This window comes from Urocampus carinirostris, chromosome 12 (assembly GCF_059441175.1).
Source record: "Urocampus carinirostris isolate Australia breed hairy pipefish chromosome 12, RoL_Ucar_1.0, whole genome shotgun sequence".
NCBI classification, from domain to species: Eukaryota; Metazoa; Chordata; class Actinopteri; order Syngnathiformes; family Syngnathidae; genus Urocampus; species Urocampus carinirostris.
In genome coordinates, this window is record NC_142360.1 from 8,643,034 (window position 1) to 8,664,236 (window position 21,203).

At 43.5% G+C, this 21,203-nt stretch overlaps 1 protein-coding gene and 1 pseudogene across 1 annotated transcript in view; both read right to left on the reverse strand.

The window, feature by feature from the left end:
• Nucleotides 1–6,055: 6,055 nt before the first annotated feature.
• Nucleotides 6,056–6,229, reverse strand: LOC148354861 (5.8S ribosomal RNA; annotated as a pseudogene).
• Nucleotides 6,230–7,639: 1,410 nt separating this feature from the next.
• atp10a (ATPase phospholipid transporting 10A) overlaps nucleotides 7,640–21,203 on the reverse strand; it is a 58,465-nt gene continuing 44,901 nt past the window's right edge. The window contains exons 18-21 of the mRNA XM_088348775.1: nucleotides 20,541–20,621; nucleotides 20,364–20,468; nucleotides 18,696–18,883; nucleotides 7,640–12,389 (exon numbers count right to left, since the gene is read on the reverse strand). Coding sequence (XP_088204901.1) covers nucleotides 12,110–12,389; nucleotides 18,696–18,883; nucleotides 20,364–20,468; nucleotides 20,541–20,621 — 654 coding nt within the window. The 3' untranslated portion in view covers nucleotides 7,640–12,109. The remainder of the gene's footprint in view (nucleotides 12,390–18,695; nucleotides 18,884–20,363; nucleotides 20,469–20,540; nucleotides 20,622–21,203) is intronic.

Here is a 21,203-nt window from a genome sequence, read left to right on the forward strand (position 1 = left end):
TACCCTCCCTGCCCTTTTGCATTTCCCTGCGATGCTCAGCGCTTCTTCCACATCTGTGGCTCCTTGCTCGTGGCATTTACTCAAGAGGGCAGGGACTAGCCAGATAGTGCAGCAAAGCCTCACCGTTCCCTGCCACCCTGTCGTATTCCAGGAATGCTTCGGCCATGAGTCTGAAGAGATCTGCGAAAAAAATCCATGAAGCAAGAAAAAAACTACTGTATGGCTTGACTCGCTGTAAGCCTGATAAAACTATCACTAATTCTATAGTTTAGGGCTGAGGCGTGCACCAAATCTGAATCTTTGGTCTTTCCCTCTGCCATGAGGCAAGAGAGTTGCGTGCTTCACTCATCATTTACTCAGCATCAAATTATCCTGATTCTATAAAAATAGTCACAATATAGTGTGAAAATGCAGCAATTTCGAAAAAGAAAATCCCAAAACTGTGACGTCAATGTCATGAACCAGAACAGGACGAGAACCTTAATGCGTGACGTTTCTCACAGAACCCTTTTATTTTACGGGAAATGGGGAGTCATGCAAGTTAGGCAGCAGTCTGGCGTAGAATGACAGGATTGATATTGAAACAGGATATCGAAATTAAACAGGACAAAAACAGACGGCAACGATACCGGACAGGAAATGCAGGCAGGAAACCGTATAGAGTCAAAACCCACGTCTTGCGGGGCAGAGGTTCGTTGACGGACTGACAAAGGGAGAGTGAGAGCACTGAGCTTAAATAGAAGGGGAGCCAATCCGTCAACGAGCCGCAGCTGGCGCCACACGGGCGGGGCCAACTGGGCGCCATGGACACCGTGACGGTTAAATGACAAAGAACTTTAACACTAAACATTGGTATGATCCGGTGTGACCAGAGAAGCAGATCCCATTCGATAAGGATTTACAGTATTAACAGAAGAGTATGTTGAAAAGACTGACAAAGTTCTTTTACATTTTAAATCCTCAAAGTATTCAGCGATGCATCAAAATAGGTTCTGTGAACTTTTTCATATCTAGGTGACCTTGCCTCAAACAAATAGACTAATAGAACCATTTAATATCGATACAATTTCATATTTCCAAGACGCCAGGTGAGGCAGAGCCCTCCCTGACTGATCGCCACTGCTTAGTGGCAACTTTGCATGCTTATAAAAGAGAAGCTAACTTTAGCAGCTACCTCACTGTTGCGATCCAACATGAAAGATCATTTTTGTTCGTGCTGTTTCTTAGCACCAAGTGAAGGCCACAGAGAGAAAAGAGTGATGGGGATATTGACTGGTTGCTAGGCAACAGGAGGATGCTTTTGTGTGAGTGCGAGTCAATCTTCATAATAATAATAATAATAATTTCCTTGTATTGTCATTCTGTGTAACAATGTACACAGAACGAAATGTCGATTGCACCTGACCCGTTGTAGCGAGCCGATGCAGCCGCAGCCAACAGAGGGCGCCGCCGACCACTTTTTAAGTCTTAGGAATGACTCGGCCGGGGCGCGAACCCGAACCTCCCAGTCTCAAAGCGGGCGCCTTACCATCTAGGCTACTGAGCTGGTTTCATGTGTCAAGGTTTGCCGTTGTCGTTATTCAACAGAGGCACAAAGTAATCCATACGAAGATGGGGACACGGAAGTCTACAAATACGAGGAATAAACGACAAATTTTAAAATTGTGGTTGGACATTTTGAACTTGATTGATTGAATGAGATTTTGCTGAGTCTTGTTTGGCACGAGCTTGAACCTGATTGCTTCTTTCATTTATGAGACGGAGCGTAGACAATTACGTCATTATGTCAAAAAACTTTGTTGTATTTTTATAACACTTTATCTTGAATATATAAAGTCATATGCAAAAGTTTGGGCACCCCAGGTCATTTTCAAGGGTTTACTTTATAAATCATTGGTTGTTCGGATAAGCAATTTCAGTTAAATATATCATATGGCAGACAAACACAGTGATCTCTGGGAAATGAAGTTCATAGGATTTACAGAAAGTATGCAATAATTACTTAAACAAAAGTAGGCAGGTGCATAAATTTGGGCACCCTTGTTGCTTTATTGAATTGAATACCTTTAGCACTAATTATTGGAACACAAAATTTGTTTGTTAAGATCATTGACTCTTGGTCTACATCCACAGGTGAAGCCAATCATGAGAAAGGGTATTTAAGGCGGCCATTTGCAAGTTGTTCTCCTCTTTGCACCTTCTCTGAAGAGTGGCAACATGGGAGCCTTTGAACAATTGTCATATGACCTGAAAACAAAGATTGTTCAAAATCATAGTTTAGGGGAAGGATACAAAAAGCTAGCTCAGAGTTTTCAGCCGTCAGTTTCCACTGTGAGGAACATAGTGATAAATGGAAGCCCAAAAGCACCGTTCTAGTTAAGGCCCGGAGTGGCAGGTCAAGAAAAATCTTAGATAAGCAGAGGCGAAGGATGGTGAGAACAGTCAAACTCAACCCACAGACCAGCTCCAAAGACTTACAACATGATCTTGCTGCAGATGGTGTCACTGGGCATCGTTCAACTCTTCAGCGCACTTTGCACAAGGAGATGCTGTATGTGAGAGTACTGCGGCAGAAGCTTTTTCTGCGCACATGACACAAACAGAATCGCTTGAGGTATGCTAAAGCACATTTGAACAAGCCAGCTTCATTTAGGAATAAGGTGCTGTGGACTGATGAAACTAAAATTGAGTTATTTGGACATAACAAGGATCATACATGGTGGAAGAAGAACACAGCATTCCAAGACAAACACTTGCTACCCGCAGTAATATTTGGTGGTGGTTCCATCATGCTGTGTGGCTGTGTGGCCAGTGCAGGTACTGGCAATCTTGTTAAAGTTGAAGGTCGCATGGATTCCAGTCAGTATCAGCAGATTCTTGCGAACAATGTTCTAGAATCAGTGACAAAGCTGAAGTTGCGCCAGGCCTGGATACTTCAATAAGACAACGACGCCAACACTGCTCAAATTCTACTATGGCATTCATGCAGAGGAACAAGGACACTGTTTTGGAATGGCCATCTCAGTCCCCAGAGCTGCATATTATTGGAAATCTGTGGTGTGTTTTAAAGCGGGCTGTCCATGCTCGGAAACCATCAAACCTGTCTGAAGGAGATATTTTGTAAAGAAGAATGGTAAAAAATAACTTCAACCAGAATCCAGACCCTCGTTGGAAGCCATAAGAAGCAGTTAGAGGCTGTTATTTCTATAAAAGGAGGATCTACTAAATATTGATGTAATTTTTCTGTTGGGGTCCCCAAATTTATGCACCTGCCTACTTTTGTTTAATTAATTGTACATTTTCTGTAAATCCCATGAACTTCATTTCACTTCTCAGATATCACTGTGTCTGTCTGCTATTTGATATATTTAACTGAATTTGCTGATCCGAAAAAACAATGATTTATAAAGGAAAACCTTGAAAATGATCAGGGGTACCCAAACTTTTGCATGCAACTGTATATTCTATCATAATAGTACATTATTATTATGATTATAACACAATTTCTATTGTTTCATCGATTTATGTGTATATTTGAGAACCAAAGAGAAGTTACATTATTGCTGCAGTGTGTTGTCATCGGGGTAGGAACCTTTGTGAGGTGTATGTTCATCAGTGAGCTTTAAAGCGTGACTTACTTCCGCCCAAATCGAATCAGTGAATGGATTCAAGAAGAGTGGTTCACACAGCCTCCGTCCAGCACATCATTTTCCGATTTTACAAAAACCCCATGGGTGATGCCTAGGCCACTTTAAATCAATATTGTTGTGTGGTACCCGGTCTAATCTGTGGGACCCGTAACAATTACAGTTCTTGTCATTATTCAGAGGAGAGAAATGAGAAAATTACGAGATCGGGTGGAACTATATGTTGGCCTGGAGAGGGATGGGCACCACTAAGTTGTACTTGCCAAAGACACACCACTGGAAATGGTTCCCCTAGTGGTTAAGAGATCCAACCAACATACCAACCTTTAAGGTTACAATAACAGATAAGCCCTAAAGGATGTGTGTATCAAAGGACAGCCAGAAAACTCATTACTGATCAACGGTCCCCCAAAATTAATGAAATATGAGTGCTAAATCACTTCACTCTTAACAAAATTAAATAAAGTAGACCAGTGTTTCTCAACTTTTTTTTGAACCAAGGCAGCTTTTTTTTAATTAAAAATTCTCGAGGTACACTACCAGTTAAAAAGTTTTAAATATGAATTGCCAGTACCAATTTCATGTTCTTTTTTCTATAATATTTGACCACTAGATGTTGCTGTATTGGATAGTGAGAAATAAAAGGAGTGCTGAATAGCACAAGGAAGAATACAAACTACGGAGACGCAAAGTGACCAAACCGCTCAATTCTCCTCATTTTTTCGCCCAGCGTTTCACTAGGTTTTTGGGGCTACCCTGAGCAGCAAGATGGCTGACAATCACGTAAGTTCCCTCAAGGTGAGCCGCATGTTATGTAAAATAAATACAAAAATCTTGAATGTTTCTATGCAATTCATGTATATTTGCTTATCATTGAATTCAATATTTTTTTTACCTGTAGGAGGCGCTAAAAATAAACAATCTCCCTTTAAGTCAGGGGTGTCACACGATAGAACAAACATTCTCTTGGAGGCCGAACAAGTAGATTAGAGAGAAAAAAAAAAAAAAAGAAAACGAAAAGTAGAGAGGGTGGGACAAAGAAAGACAGAAAGGGAGAACAAGAAAGATAGAGAGAGAGAGAGAGCGTGAGCAACAAAAGTGATAAAGAGAAATAGTGAGAGGGGGGAAGAGAGAGAAAGAAAAAAATCCAAAGAGAAATATAAATAGACAAACAGAGAAGAAGAAAGCAAGAGAGAAGAAAATGAAAAAAGGAAGAGGGCAAAAGAAGGTTAAAAGACACAGAGAGAAAGAGACATGGCGGAACAAAGAAAGAGAAAGAGAGAGTGAAAGAGAGCTAGAGAGTGAGAGAAAAGGGGAGGAAGAGAGAGAAAGTGAGAGAGAGAGAGAGAGAAAGAAATATAAGTACAGCGTTTGTGAGAGGCACCTGGCTTTGGCAACACCAATTGGATATATTTCAAACTGCAGCTCGTTTTTTTCTTGAGCTTCTCCGAGTATTGTCTCACGAGCTGGATTCAATCCCTTACCGGGCCTGATCCAGCCCGTGGGCCGCCTGTTTGACACTCTGACTTATGTGCCTGAATAGTTTTTTATTTGTGGTCACCATGACTCAGAAAGCTTTCTGGTTACACTTTTTGGTGAATCATTTTGCACTAACAAAACATATAGTACAAAAATAGCAAATCTGCTGCCACCTACTGAAAGCGATGAATGATAGTTAGTTGGCTGATCACTGGAAGAAAGCCAAAAAAAAAAAAAGAATGGCATAGTTTTTTGTTGCAAAGGTAAAATTGAATAACTTCCTGTGGCACACTAGAGAAGGTCTCACAACATACCAGTATGTTTCAGCACCCCTGGGATACGGAATCCCCTCCCATTATATTTTTACTTTAAAATGTATAATAAGACGTTTTTTCTCTCCTTTTTTCTGCATTTCCCCCCCTATAAGGCATTAACATATTATTTCACTATTGGTTGGCCTCACTGCATCATAAAAATGTAGATACAGTGGGACCTCGGTTATCGCGGTTAATGGGGACCAAAACCACCCGCGATCCGCGAAGTAGCGGCGCACCTTCAGAAAAAAAAAAAAAAATATATATATATATATATATATTTTTTTTATTATAATTTTTTTAGACCTGGTTAATGGGGACCAAAACCACCCGCGATCCGCGAAGTAGCGGCGCACCTTCAGAAAAAAAAAATAAAAAAAATATATATATATATATATATATATATTTTTTTATTATAATTTTTTTAGACCTGGTTAATGGGGACCAAAAACACCCGCTAAAAGTGAAAATTATTATTTTTTGGACCCGGTTAATTGGAAACAAAACCACCCGCAAAAAGTGAAAATCTGCGGAGTAGCGACGACCCTTAAAAAATATAAATAAATAAATGAAAAATAAAAATAAAATCTCATCTCATCTCATTATCTGCACCGCTTATCCTAATTAGGGTTGCGGGGGGGCTGGAGCCCATCCCAGCCATCTGCGGGCAGTGGGCAGGAGACACCCTGAACTGGTTGCCAGCCAATCGCAGCTGCAAATCACATTAGTTCTCGCAGCTAGCTGCGTTCTTCATCGACGCACGAGCCGAGTGATCCACCGCTAAGAGTCGTAAAGCTGGGCGATTTTACGTCCGCCCGGGACGATCGGAGACAAATTCATGACAGGGTTTTACCGCGGGTGCCGTTTGATCGCTCCCGCGAGCGAGCCCCTAACCCGCAGTGCGGGTACTTTCAAACGCGATACGCACGACACGGACAGTTACGGGGGTCCTGCGCACATCCGCCGCCTTTCGCCCGCCGCACTCGGATGGCCGCCTGTCGTCGCGCCACGCTACTGCAGTCGTCGGACGAGCGGGCTTCCCCCAGTTACGGGGGTAGCCCGATCACGCCCGCCGCCTTTTCTCGCGTCGCGCCGTGTGACGCCGTGTGACGCCGCGTCCGCTGAACTCGCTCCGTCGCGCGGCCCGGGAGTGACCCCCGCCGGGAGAGTAGACGTAGTCTGGGACAAAAAGAGGTCGTAAGCCGGGACGGGGCAGCAGACGTGGTCAGGATCAAAACGTGTCGTAGCCGGAGACAGACGGGAGCAAAAACGGGACAGGTGGGAGTCAGGGTCAAAAAAAGGCTTGCCTAGTATACACTGAGGTTCGCAGACTGACTGACAACAGGGGATTGACAGGACCGGGTTCAAATAGTGACAGGGAGCCACTCAGAACTGTTAGGTTCAAGTTTCCAACATTTATAATAAAACGCTCTGCAATATAGGACAAAGAGAATCGGTTCTTTATAATTAGTTACTTTATTAATCATCATATTGAGAGCCGCCGAGATTCTGCTGTTAGACATCTTTTCGCTCGCTCTGCCCTGCTTGCTGCGCTCTGGCTCGGCTCGGCTCGGCTCTGGCTCTGAGGATCTCCTCGAAAAACCTCCCTTCTAATATTCAGTTTTTGCCTTTGCTACGTAGAGTTGATTAGTCTTCTTTCGAAGGCCTGCTTTCCGTCCAATGATGACAGGTGACCTTGGTCCTGGGAAACTCCTTTTTCCCAGGCTCTTTGGTGAAGAACAATCTTGAGTTATGGGATGCCAGGTCAGGATGTATTTCGTTGGTATGTGAGAACAAAAACACAGTCTGTACATAAAAAAACAACTCATGGCCTTGAAGAGTATTTTACGGGCTGAGAACTCTTCAAAATGGCTGAGAACACATATAACATATTAAATGTCAACTGTAGGATAAATACAACTCCATCAGAACCCGCGGCAGTTGGCGCCAAATAAGCGGGCACAGCAGAGTCACATCAGTAATCATGACACTATATGGCAATTTTACTTGACGATCCCCACCTCAGAGAGGATTCATGTTGTATCCTTGGGATACGCTGTATGACTAATATGAATTATTGTTTAAAAAACAAAATTCAATCGAATGTCATCGATTTACCATTTTGGTTTACTTGATTGTTTATTTCGATATGTTGCGTGTATCCCAAAACATCCAAGACAATATTTTTTTCCTCAACGGAGAACATTTATTATCCAGTGTTAAGGCACATGTGTGGAAAAAGCAACATACATGAACAATTGCATTGTTTGTCAGGAACCGAACAGAATCTTTGGTGTCGAGGAACATCTGAAAAGTGCTTCGAAGTTCTTTTTTCTTTGGCCACTCAAAAGTTTGTGTTTTTGGGGGTTCCCAGCTGAACAAGAGCACAGAGGATATCCTCTCGAGACATTCAAGTAATTGGTTGCAAGATTAACATCCAGGAAGGTCTAACAATTGGCACAAATGATTCCAGCTTACTTGGATATGAAAAAGGAATAAAGATGCAGCCAGAATTTGCTGAGCTCAAACAAGCCAGGCTAAGATAAACCGTTTCCTGGCTGCAAGGTGACCTCTGCAAGGCTTCTTTGGTAAACACTGTTAAAACACAATGAGGAAATAAGCATCGGTGCCGCAAGATTGGGCAGGAATGTCTTTGGATTTTCCACGAGAACGTGTGGAAGAGGCGTTAGCGTTAGCATTCATCCAGCAAAATGAGCACGCATGGGAGTATTAGAGCCGCACCAGATAGAAAGGGAAAAAAATGGAGAGCCACAATGAGAACAAATAATTGATGAGATTAAGAAAAAGTCACAGGCGTTTGGTTGTGAGGGATCCTCGATAATGATCTGTTAAAATTAAGAGTTTAAATGAAAATCCATTATATCCTCTACCCTAAAAATCTGCAGATAAGAGCTCCTGTATTACAGAACTATATAAAACCAATCATATTTCTAACTTTTTTTCAAAAATAAAAACGGTTTTCATAATGCATTTATCTTACTGTGTTGTGTTCTTTCTATTAATTGTGGTTAAATTTAAAATTTTAGTTGGCCGTGATGAAACATATACAGTTAAGAAAATAAGTATTTGAACACCCTGCTATTTCTCCCACATAGACATCAGTGAAGGGTCTGAAATTTTCATCGTAGGTGCATGTCCACCGTGAAAGAGATAAACTAAAAAGAAAATTCCAGAAATTACAATGCATGATTTTTTAATAATTTATTTGTGTGATCCAGCTGCAAAATATATTTGAAATCTTGTGTATGCTCTACTATTCGGACCCTGAAAGACCTGTTAGTCCGCCCATTCGAAGTCCACCTGCACTCCATATATCATCCTGAATCAGATGCACCTGTTTGAGGTTGTAGCTGCATATCACACACATGTCCACCCCAAAAAATCAGTAAGACTTTAACTTGTAACATGGTGAAGACCAAAGAGCTGTCCAACGACACAAGAGACAAAATTGTACAACTCCACAAGGCTGGAAAGGGCTACGGAGCAATTGCCAAGCAGCTTGGTGAAAAAAGGTCCACTGTTGGAACAATCTTTAGAAGAAAAAAAAAAGCTAAACATGACTGTCAATCTCAATGTCTCAATGATTCTCAGAAGGGTGACGAATCAGCCCGGAACTACACAACAGGAGTTGGTCAATGACCTGAAAAGAGCTGGGACCACCGTTTCCAAGGTTACTGTAGGTAAAACCCAAAGATGATGATTTGAAATCATGCAAAAGGTTCCTCTGTTTAAACCAGCACATGTCAAGGCCCGTCTTAGGTTTGCATATGACCATTTGGATGATACAGACGAGGCATGGGAGAAAGTTTTGTGGTCAGATGAGACCAAAAGAGAACTGTTTGGTCATAATTACACTGAGCATGTTCATAGAAAAGAAGAATGAAGAGTACAATCTGAAGAACACCATCCTTACTGTGAAGCATGGGGTGGTAGCATCATGCTTTGGAGGTGTTTTTCTGCAGATGGGCCAGGACGAGTGGACTGCATTAAAGAGAGGATGACTGGGGCCGTGTATTGTGAGATTTTGGGGAACAACCCCCTTCCCTCAGTCAGAGGATTAAAGAGGGGTCATTGCTGTATCTTCCAACACGAAAACGACCCGAAGCACACAGCCAGGAGAACCAAGGAGAGGCTCCGTAAGAAGCATGTCAAGGTTCTAGCATTGCCCAGCCAGTCTCCAGCCCTAAACCTAATCGAACATCTTTGGAGGGAGCTCAAACTCCGTGTTTTTAGGCAATAGCCCAGAATCCTGTCTGATCTAGAGAAGATCTGTGTCGAGGAGTAGTCCCAAATCCCTCCTGCAGTTTGTGCAAACCGGGTGAAAAACAACAGGGAATTTTTGACCTTTGTAATAGCAAACAAAGGCTACCAAAAATTAATATTCATTTTCTTAGGTGTTCAAATACTTATTTGCAGCTAAGTCACAAGAATAAATTGTTAAAATACCCTGCATCATGATTTCTGGAGTTTTCTTTTTAGTTTCTCTCTCACGGTGAACATGCACCTACGATGAAAATTTCAGACCTCTCCATGATTTCTAAGTGGGAGAAATAGCAAAATAGCAGGGTGTTCAAATGCTTATTTTCTTCACTGTATATTAATTAGCGCCTCCTCATGGTAAAAAAAAATGTCGTTCATTCGAAAACAAAATTTGATTAAAAAAATCAAGCAAAAATACATAAACTGAAATAAAAGCATGCATTTTGAAATTATTATAGGCCGAAAAACATTTATTCTACATAAAATGAGCCTCACCTAGATTATTATCGGCATTTTTGCAGCTACGGTTACCCGAAAAAGACACAAACCTTGCAAAAAGCTTGGCAAAAAAAAATCAGAAGAATAATTGTGTTTTTGGTCACGTTGAGTTTCGGTAGTTTGAATTCTTCTTTGTGGTTTTCAGCACTATTTTTGGGTTGCACAACACAATACAGTGTGATAAATAGGTCCAAAAAATACACACTGTCCCTTTAAACAGAAAGAAAATGCTGGTAAGATTGATTAATGAGAATCTTAACCGCAGCAGTGGCAAAACAGGCCTACATCAAATTACACTGCAATAATAAACGAGCCCCCAGAGGATGCTAGGCTAGAATTTTACAAATGGAAATGCCTCTTAAGTAGTTTTGCAATATCATACTATTATTTCTAAATGCTTTATGTTTTGAATTGTGTAAAAACATGACTTTATTTAAACACTTTTAACGGATATGTTCTTGCTGTTGCTCATCATTTTTGGCAATAGTGCGAAATTGATCAATCCAAAATTAAGTTCTTTAAATATGAGTGTGTATTTTACAACTGTAATGCGATCTTGTACAAATTTTCTCTCAAGTTAGGAATTTTAAAATAGAAAAATACATCAAAAATGTTCCAGATCGTTTTATCTTGGCAACTGTATTCTCAAATTTGTATTTTTTTTTTTCTTAACTTTGTTTATGGGGACAATGTATTTTTTGAACACTAGATGTGACTGTACTGTGTAGCGCAACCAAAACTGAGTGCTACGAAGCACAGAGAAGAAAACAAACTAACAAATACGCAACGTTTTTTGACAAGCCTTTCACAAGGGTTAATGCTTATTTCTCAACATATGAGTACAGACGTTCCCTTATTTACTCCCGTTCGACTTGCGGAAAACGGAAGATACGAACATTGTTTCGGGATGTCAGAAAATATTTGGACATTGCTGTAAGTTAGATTTTGTATTGTGTGCACGTTTTTCAGAGTACAGGACATTACTATAGTGCTTCTTTCCGCAGCTACCGGCGTGTGGCGCTGTGAGAAGTCACCCAGCATCCACCCGGTAGAATAAATCCGGCTTCCTCTTACTTGTTTGTGTGTAGACATACTACTGTATACCGTATCTCCAGCGCGCTCAGCACTTTGACATTTTTATTTTTTAACATCTTGTGCATCCATTCAATATGGTTGGTGTAAGGTGTAAAGAAAAGGCGAGTCGTTTCTTTTGAAATGAAAGTGCAATAAGAAAGCTTGATGCGGTTAAGGAAATGGTCGGAACACTTATTTTCTGCCACTTTTTACCATGGGAGGCGGACCTCTCGAAGCACATCTTCCAAAAGTAAGTTACACTTAACGTTATTTAGGTTTATTAAGTCGGGCAGCGTCTGTATTTTGAAAATACACCTATATATGACATTTTATGAATTGTTGCTAATTATTTAAATGAATATAGTTTTAATTAATAATTAAAGTATTTTTAACCACTAGGAAATGCTAAACAATACACAACGTCCCTTTAAAAAGTATTTTTGCTTCCATGACTCCCCCCACCCTTAAGATTTTGGTATTGTCCCCTCCTTTTTAGTGCGGCACTAACACATCGCAACGAGCTGAGGTCACTATGTGCTGAAATGGAGTCCTCTTAGAAAGACACAATCGTTGCTGCTGCTGAATAAAAGCACTTTGTACATAGAAATAAAAAAGGAGAAAATATAACCGTGGTTTCAGACCCAACCGGCACTGAGACGCATCTTCTGTGGAAACGAAGCTTTTCATGGCAAACAAAAGAACATCCAGTTTTTCTCCTAAAAATACGAGATCAAATAAAGTACCTCTTTGCATCCTTTATAAAAGAAGCTCTTTGGAAGTAGATCATAAAAAACGTGCAAAAAAGGGGGCAGTTTTTCAGCAGACGTTGAGTCCCTCCTTCGAGTTCTTGGTGTACTTGACACCTCCGTGGAGGGGGTGGTCGATCCGGACCGAGAGGCTGGCGTCGGGTCTCTCAGATTCCTCGTGGGGTCTGCGGGGGTCTTTGGCGACAGATGCTTTGGTCTTGTGGACAGGCCGAGTTTTCGCCAAGCCCAGGAAGTTCCTGCTGGGTCCCTTGGCGGAGAACCGGTCCAGCTGTCGTCCCACATGCACCGAGCTGGGGAAGATGGAGCCTTGACAAGCTCGGTAGAAGTATCTGCAGAGCAAATACATGCATGTCACTATTGTGAGTGGAAGTGACGGTCATTGGTTTTTCACCTTGAGGTGTGAGGGCAAACAAAAAGGAGGTTTCTGATCCACTTTTTCTTGTTCAATACAGAGTTTTTCAAACAGTGTTCCGTGAGACCTTTGCGGAAAATTTCCGAATTTGTGAAAAAGCATGCCATTATTGAGTATCTTTGCCTGCTTCCAGTGATCAGCCGAATGTTGAACTAACATTCAACCATAGGTAGGTAGCAGCAGATTCCTATTTTTTCTTTTTATTTACTCAGTGTCTGAAACTCATGACGAAAAGTTAGCGGACACTAGGGCAGACAACTCTGAAAAGTTGCCTGCCCGGCCATAAAGTTGCCTGCACCATATTTCACAACTTGAAACACAATAAGACAACTAATCGCAAAAAAAAAAATATTTTGTAAAGTATTAAGGATTTATAGTAAGACTATATTACAGAACAACACTTTAAAATTAAGTTTATTATAAATCTACTCATAACATTCGTTGCATGTATATGACCGCTGTTTTCCATCTGCGATCAGTATGTACCTGTATTTACTCATCTTCATTCATGCAATGTTTGCGTTGCGTCGTCTGCTACAAGCCACGTGAATTCCACGATGCTTTTAATGTACGTTTACCTTTTGAAGCGTCATAGATTTTGTTAGCTTCTTTTGAAACTTTCTTCTGGGGCTGAGGTTTTGGATTGATTTCTAATCACTTTTCTTGTGTTCTCTGTGCGTCTACTTTGGAAAATGATATGCAAATGCACGACCTTATAACGCTCGGAAAGTCCGGAAGCACAAAGTTATTTGATGCTTCTCATTGGCTGGAGAGTATGCAAATTGCCAAACGAAACGAAATTCTGAAATTTCCAAACCGAAAGAAGATTTCAAAATCGGAACAAAGCAAACCTTTGATTTGAAATAAATACCAAAAAAATAATAAAAACAAAATATATATTTTTTCTTTCTTGAAAAAGCTGTCGGCCACCTGGGCAGAGACGTTGTGTAAGTTGTACGCCCGACGTAAAAGATGCACGCCCCGGGTGCCCGGGTAGACATTGTTTTAGACACTGCTTAAAGGAGAAGTACAGAGTCTAGAACTTTGTCACTCTCTGCTGCCCTTCCCTGGCATGTGTCATCATTGCAGCCTTAGTCAGCTCATTCGTGATGCACGTGCGAATGTGTGCATTTCTTTCTTTTCATCGTTCTTGGGGTTTGTTTGGCATTTTAACACCGATACTTGAAGAAGGCCTATGACTACTTCCACTGTTTTCATGCTACACCCACAGTAACAACAAAATGAGAGAACGAGCAGGACGTCACTTCCCTGTACTTTCTGATGTGTTTCGCCCCGAACAGCTCAGATGAAAGTAAGCATAAAGGCTCTTTGAACTCAGTGGGGCATTGTTAACATATACTTAGAGAAAATACTTTGCCGTGCTAGACTTTCAGCCTTTTGAAGAACACCTAAAACACATCACTTTACCTTTAAGAGTACAAGAATAAAGTACAACACCATTTATGGCATGGATAATAACATATGGAACATTATTTCCAATGAGATTATGCGTGGCACTCCAGGATAAACATGAATGAAAGTAAAATATAGATAGATAGATAGATACTTTATTATATATATATATATATATAAATATATATATATATATATATACGATAGAATATTTTTAGTGTATGTGTTGGACTGCAGTAAAGTGTTGGCATGCCAAAAATAGCCCCCAGCCTAGTTTGGGTATTACCTAAGTTTATTTCATTCTTTTGGTATGTACCTTATATTTTGGACGAAAAGGCACACCTGATCGTAAAGGTGTATCATCAGAAATATCCCCTGCGAAATATTCTCCATAAATAAGGCACGCTGGTCTAAAAGCACCGCAGCGCAGTGGTTAGCGAGTGGGCGGCACAGTTCTGAGGTTATGGGATCAAACCTTCCTTTGTGGAGTTTGCATGTTCTCCCTGTGCTTGTGTGGGTTTTCTCCGGGAACTCCGGTTTCCTTCCACATTCCAAAAACATGCCTGTCATGTTAATTGTCCGGTCCAAATTGTCCTTAGGTGTGAATGAGCTAGCGAATTGTCTGTCCCTGTGTGCCCTGCGCCTGGCTGGCAACCAGTGGAGGGTGTCCCCTGCCCGCTGCCTGAAGATAGCTGGGATGGGTCTAAAAGGGGCATACAATTATACTACACTAAGAGAGAGGGTTGCATTTAAAAGCACAACAGAAAAAAAGAAGTTCAATATGATAATGTTTCGTATAAGGAATTTATTTATTTATAAGTACAGTATGGGCAGCCCCCCTCGGATGGGTCTGGCCTTGATGCGGCGAGGGGGCTTGCGTGTTCCAGTGACCCTGGAGAGCGATACCGTCGGGAGCTTGCTCCTGGTAGGGTCACCCATGGCGGGCCGGTCTCCGGGGTAGGTTCCAGACAAACAAAGACCCCAGCGTGTCGGTACGCTGTGAGGTGGCAGCCCCACCAACCGACTATCCTGCGGAGGGCTAACAACTCACCCAGGAGAAACACACTTTGTTACGAAACTGACCAGAGAAAGAAGCCGGACTGACCAACACGGTAACGGACCCCAGCCTGCCCCCGACCAACGAGTACGGATCGATCTTCGTCATAAGACCCGTGTCGCCACCTGGAATGTCCAGACACTCCTTCGCCCCGGAGCTGCCACCCTGCTGTCCCGAGAGCTCTGTCGCTATAACATCACCATGGCAGGGCTCTGTGAAGTACGATGGCAAGGCAATGGTGAAACAACAGCTGGCAACCATTGCTACATCTGGAGTGGCCCCGAGAGTCGGACCGGCCTTTACGGTGTGGCTCTTGCCATTCCAAAAGCCCTCCGGAGGTCCCTCATCAGCTGGACACCAATAAGTGACAGACTACTGTCTGCTCGATTCCTCCACCATCACGGCAAGATGACAGTGATCGTCGCCTACGCCCCCACCGATGTCGCTGATGAGGATGCGAAGGACGCGTTCTTTGACCAACTCCACCAGGCTGTCAACCAAGCCCCACCACACGACGTCACCATCATCCTCACTGATGCCAACGCCACTCTATCCAGCATTGATCGGTCCCCCGGCTCACCTGTCGGCACCACCTTCGTTGACAGCACAACAAACGACAATGGCAACCGCCTCCTCCTCCTCTGCCACCAAAACAACCTTTGTGTTGCTGACACCTGGTTTCCCCGGAAGTGCATCCATCACTGGACGTGGTACAGCCCAGATGGCAGAACCAGGAAGGGATTGGACCACATCCTGATATCACGACGCTGGAAGTCGTTTGTAACCAACTGCCGGGTGTTCAGAGGAGCACAGCTTGGCAACACAGACCATCGTCTGCTGGTGGCCCAGCTCAAGCTAAAGCTCCGAGCCAACCAGCACAAGACTTTGCCTCGCCCCGACTCCTCCCGACTCAGCGACCCCAACATCGCCAGAGACTTCAGTTGCTCCATCCGCCGCTCTCTTGATACCCTGGCTCCTGACAAGCTGACAGACTGGGCGGCCTTCAAGGAAAGTGTCCTCCAGTCTGCTCACAATGTCCTCGGACGCCCGCGATCCTCCCCGAGAAAGCCCTGGATATCAGAGAGGACACTAAACATCATAGACCAGCGGCGTGAGGCCCGACTCCGAGGCGACCTCACAGAGTATCGGAGACTGAATCGCCTGCGCAATGTGGCCATTGCTGAAGATAGGGAGAGGTTTTGGCAGGCAGAAGCCCAACAGCTTGAGTCCGCGGCCAACAACAACAACATGAGCCGCGTATTCAGTCTACTACGCCAAGCCCGTAGCGGCCCACACATAAAGACAGCCCTGGTAAAGGACTCAGACGGCAACCTCATCATGACAGAAGCCAACTGCCTCGAGCGCTGGAAGGAGCACTTTAGCCTCCTCTTGCAGCACAGCACCATCCCGGCTGATCCCACCCTCCTACGGGCTGCGAGCACAGCACCTCCTAACGACACCTGCTGCACAGACCCCGTAACACCCGAGGAAGTGAGAGCTGCTCTGAAGAAGCTGAACACCAAGAAAGCCCCCGGCATCTGTGCCATTACCGGCGAGATGCTCAAGGCCGGCGGTGATGGCATGGTGGAGTGGCTAACCCGCCTATTCAACCAGGTGTGGGAATCGGAGCAGCTGCCCACCGACTGGACCAGAGGAGTCATCTTGCCCTTCTGGAAATGCAAGGGCGACAGGCTTGTCTGTGGAAACCACAGAGGCATAACCTTACTCTCCATCCCGGGCAAGGTCTTTACCAGGATCTTGCTCAGCCGTGCCCTTCCAGCAATCAGAAGCTGCCGCCGTCCCCAGCAGGCTGGCTTTATGCCCAACCGCTCCACAACGGACCACATCTCTGCCGTCCGTTTGCTGATAGAAAAGACCCGTGAATTCCGTAAAGATCGCCATCTATATATCGGATTCATTGATCTGAAGGCCGCCTTTGACACCGTCTGCCACTCTTCACTGTGGAACATCCTCCAAGCTCTCAGAGCACCACCCAAGATCATAGCCCTGTTCAAGCTGCTCTACAGCAACACAGAGAGCTGTGTCCGTATCAACGGCATTGACTCCGACTGGTTTGCTATCTCCAGCGGCGTTCGCCAAGGCTGTGTGGCTGCTCCCGACCTTTTTAATTGCATCATCGACCATCTGATGTTCAGGGTTAGTGAGCGCATCCCCGGAGTGTCTTTCGGCAACTACCACCTGACTGACCTGGAGTATGCTGACGACACCATCATTCTCAGCACTTCCTACAGCCAGCTGAGAGACGCTCTGGGCATTTACAGCGAAGAGGCAGCGCGGCTTGGCCTGCAAGTGAGTTGGACGAAAACCAAGTTCATGTATGTCGGTGATGGACCAGATCCACCTCCCATCCAAATTGGTAGCGACATCGTAGAGCCTGTCAAGAGCTTTGTATATCTGGGGTCCATGGTGACAGACAATGGGGACCTAAAACCGGAGATTCTCCGCAGAAGAGCCCTGGCAGCATCTGCTCTGCAGTCTCTCTGGAAACCACTCTGGCGGCACCAGACCATCGCAAGCAAGACGAAGCTCCGCATTTACAACCTCGCCGTACTCCCTATCCTGCTTTATGGCTCAGAAACATGGCCCCTGAACGACACCCTGGCCACAAGAATCGATGGTTTTGATAGCAGGGCTCTCAGAACCATCGAGAACATCAGGTGGCCCCAGCGAGTCTCCAATAAAGAGCTCAGAGCCCGCACGTGCCAGCCCCAAGCATCTTCCTTGGTCGCACAACGCCGCACCCGCTGGTTTGGCCATGTCCTTCGTCTACCACCAGACCATCCGACACGAGCCATTCTCCAGTTTGACCCAAAGGCCGCAGGCTGGAGACGACCACGAGGGAAACCCCGCACTCGATGGCTCGACGTCGTTGCGGGCGACCTCCAACAACACGGAGTTGCCGTAGAGGATGCAGAACAGCTGGCACAAGACCGCCAGCATTGGAAAAACCTGGTTCATCTGGTCGGCTCAACGCACAGGGACGGGACCCCCCGACCTTCGCTGGAGCAATAAGTAAGTAAGTAAGTATGGGCAGCACAGCAGGGCAGTGGTTAGTGCGTGTGCGGCACAGTTCTGAGGTCATGAGATCAAACCTCATGAGTGGAGTTTACATGTTCTCCCCGTGCTTGCGTGGGTTTCCTCCCACATACCAAAAACATGCATGTCAGGTTAATTGGCCGGTCAAATTGTCCCTAAGTGTGGATGACTGAATGAGTTGTCTGTCCCTGTGTGCCCTGCGACTGGCTGGCAATCAGTTCAGGGTGTCCTCTGCCCACTGCCCGAAGATAGCTGGGATGGGCTCCAGCACCCCTGCGACCCTGCTGAGGATAAGCGGTGCAGATAATGGATGGATAGTTAGAGTATGTACAAACATTCCATTATAATCTATTTCCAAATGTATTTAACATGTATCAGGTTTTATAAGGTTCACTTTGGAATTACTGGCAAATTTGTTTTTTTTAGCGGTGCCTCGTAGCCTGGAAATATTACGTAAATATCTTTTTATGTTTTATAAATATGAATTACAATATTGAGCCCCTTGGCTTGGTGTTGATATTAAAATACAGGCGTGATGAAAACAAACCTATGTTGAGTGGCGCCCTACTATGGTTAAGCCGCTGTTGCACTCAATAAAAGGATTTTATATCCCTGCACAGCCTTTTATTTCGTCATATTGTCGATATATTCCACAGTATAATGTTATTTTTAATATCAGGTTATTGTCACCCATACCTGGGCAGCAGTGCAGCTGCCGGGGTGATGAGGCAGAGTAGGTAGAAGGCGGGGTCCTGCAGCAACCTCTGCATGGTCCAGTATGGGTTGGAGGGCGAGTAGCAGGTGGGACACGAAGCATTGTAGCACAGCGCCACCGTGAAAAACAGCGCCACACTGAAGCTGACAGCAAGCCAGTTCATCCACGTCTGATAAAAGGGAGCAGAGAGACTTTAGGTTGACTTGGTGATGAATGCAAATTTCCCGCAGTACATATGAAATTACTAATTACTAAATAATTTGGTGCGTAACGTTTTATTATTATTGATAATATATCATTAAAAAAAAAAAAATCTAATGAGCCCTTTGGGAGCTATGAGAGCTCTTCTCAGTAAACTGAGCCAAATACAAAGGGCAACCAGCTTGACATGCATTTTTTTAAAATAACAGCATATAATGTTGGTACGATGTTGTTACTATGTTATTATTATGTCATTTCTAGGTTGTCATAATTAGTATTGCCGTAAAAAGGGGCTCAGTCAACCACTAAAAATCTGCTTTGCATAATGGCACTGAGTGAATAACATATACAGTAATAAGTCAAAAGCTAATTTTAAAAATAATTATGGAACTACTGATGGCGTATTAAAATATGGGGTATGCAACTTCTAAAAATTCTACTTGCTGATGCCATCTTCTGGCTGACTTCATCAATGCAGCTCCTTTTTTCGCTGATGCGATTATGTGAAATTCTTCCACGCGCTCGAATTAACTCTTTGTTTTTCATCTTTTTGGGGGTTTGGGTTTGCATTCAGACTGTTTTTGAAACGGTCTTTTTTTTTACTGTCACTGTTTTAATCTCAAAATTAAAGAAAACCTCAACAGCGCGCGTGATACCACTTGGTTACCCCCCAAACTTCCCCGTCTCTTTTCCTTAAGTGTAATGCGCTTTGTGGCCGGAACACAGATTTCAAGTAAGAAAATAGCAGATAGGCGTGGTGAAAATATATATAAAGACTCTTTGAACTCAGTTGGGCATTGTTAACACATATTTATTAGAGATATTATTACATTTTCTCTCAGACCTCCTTCACATTGCCACGCCATCCTGCACCCTCAGATCATCTTCCTCCCTCCATCTCACCATACCCCCTGCCTGCCTCAGCTCCACAGGGAGCGGAGCTTTCAGCCGCTCTGTCCCCCAGCTCTGGGACTCATTGTCGCCCGACCTCCAAAATTCTGCAACCCTGTCCACCTTCAATTCCGGACTAAAAACTCACCTCTTCAAACTTGCCTATTCTTGACCATATGCCTCACACACCACCCCTTTTAACTCGAATGTGTTTTATTGGCTATTTATTACTTGCTTGTTTTACTCTTCGTTTATTGTTGTGTCCTACTCATATGTATGTGTGACTTAGGGTGTCCTGAAAGGCGCTTCGAAATACAATGTATTATTCTCATTATTATTATTATTTTCAAACTTTAAGGACACCTCAAACTGTGCACTCTACTTTACAGAAACAGATCCTTATCTGTTTCTCATGCCAGCTAGAAGTAAAATTTTCGAGAAAATCCCAATGACCAATAACGAGTGAGCACCATGGTTCCCGGTTGACACAGGCTACATGGTCCACATTGTTTTAAACATGATCTTGACCAGATTAGTTTTTAGAGGCGATTTCTCACCCAGGTTTTAGTCTCCACCCCCAAGTGCAGCAGAATGGTGAAGACAGCAATGGAGGTGACAGGGGTCCCCCATGTAAACAAGTCGACATCGGAGTCGACGTAAGCCTGAGATGCAAACAGGAGGTGAGTTAAGATGGATTTTTTTTTTTAATTGACAACGGTAGCGGGGACACTCACAAAGTAAGGGACGAAGAAGCAGATAAGACTTTGGTAGAAGGCGTCGATCATGTTCATCCAGAACATGTATGGCTTGTATTCCTTCAAAGTCAACAAAAGCATTCAGGAAAGGATGCTTCATTGTATTTCCTTGCTTATTACAAAATGTAATGATTTGTTAGGCCAGTGTGTCGTGGCACACTAGTGTGCCGCAGCAAATTGTCCAATTTTATCTTGACAAACAAAAAAGACACCATTGTTTTTTTCCTAGTGATCAACAAAGTAACTAACTCTCATCCATATCAGTAAGTGGGAATACATTCAATGGTAATGGTAAATAGTCTGAATTTATATAGCGCTTTTCAAGTCACTTGAGACCTCCCAAAACGCTTTACAACGTGCTTCACACTTACCCATTCACATACACACACACATTGATAGCGGCGTCAACCATGTAAGGCTCCCAATGCTTATTAGGGGTTTGGGCGTTGAGTGTCTTGCTCAAGGGTCCTTCAACATTTAACTCAGAGGAACCGAGAGTTTCAACGTTTATATTTTTTCTTATATACTAATTATCTGCTCAGGTGGTACGAGAGAATGAAGCTGCAAAAAATAAAGTAAAAAAATGTGTTCAATTATTATTTGCTCATTTTACGTTTTTATAAAAAACTGAAAACTATTTTT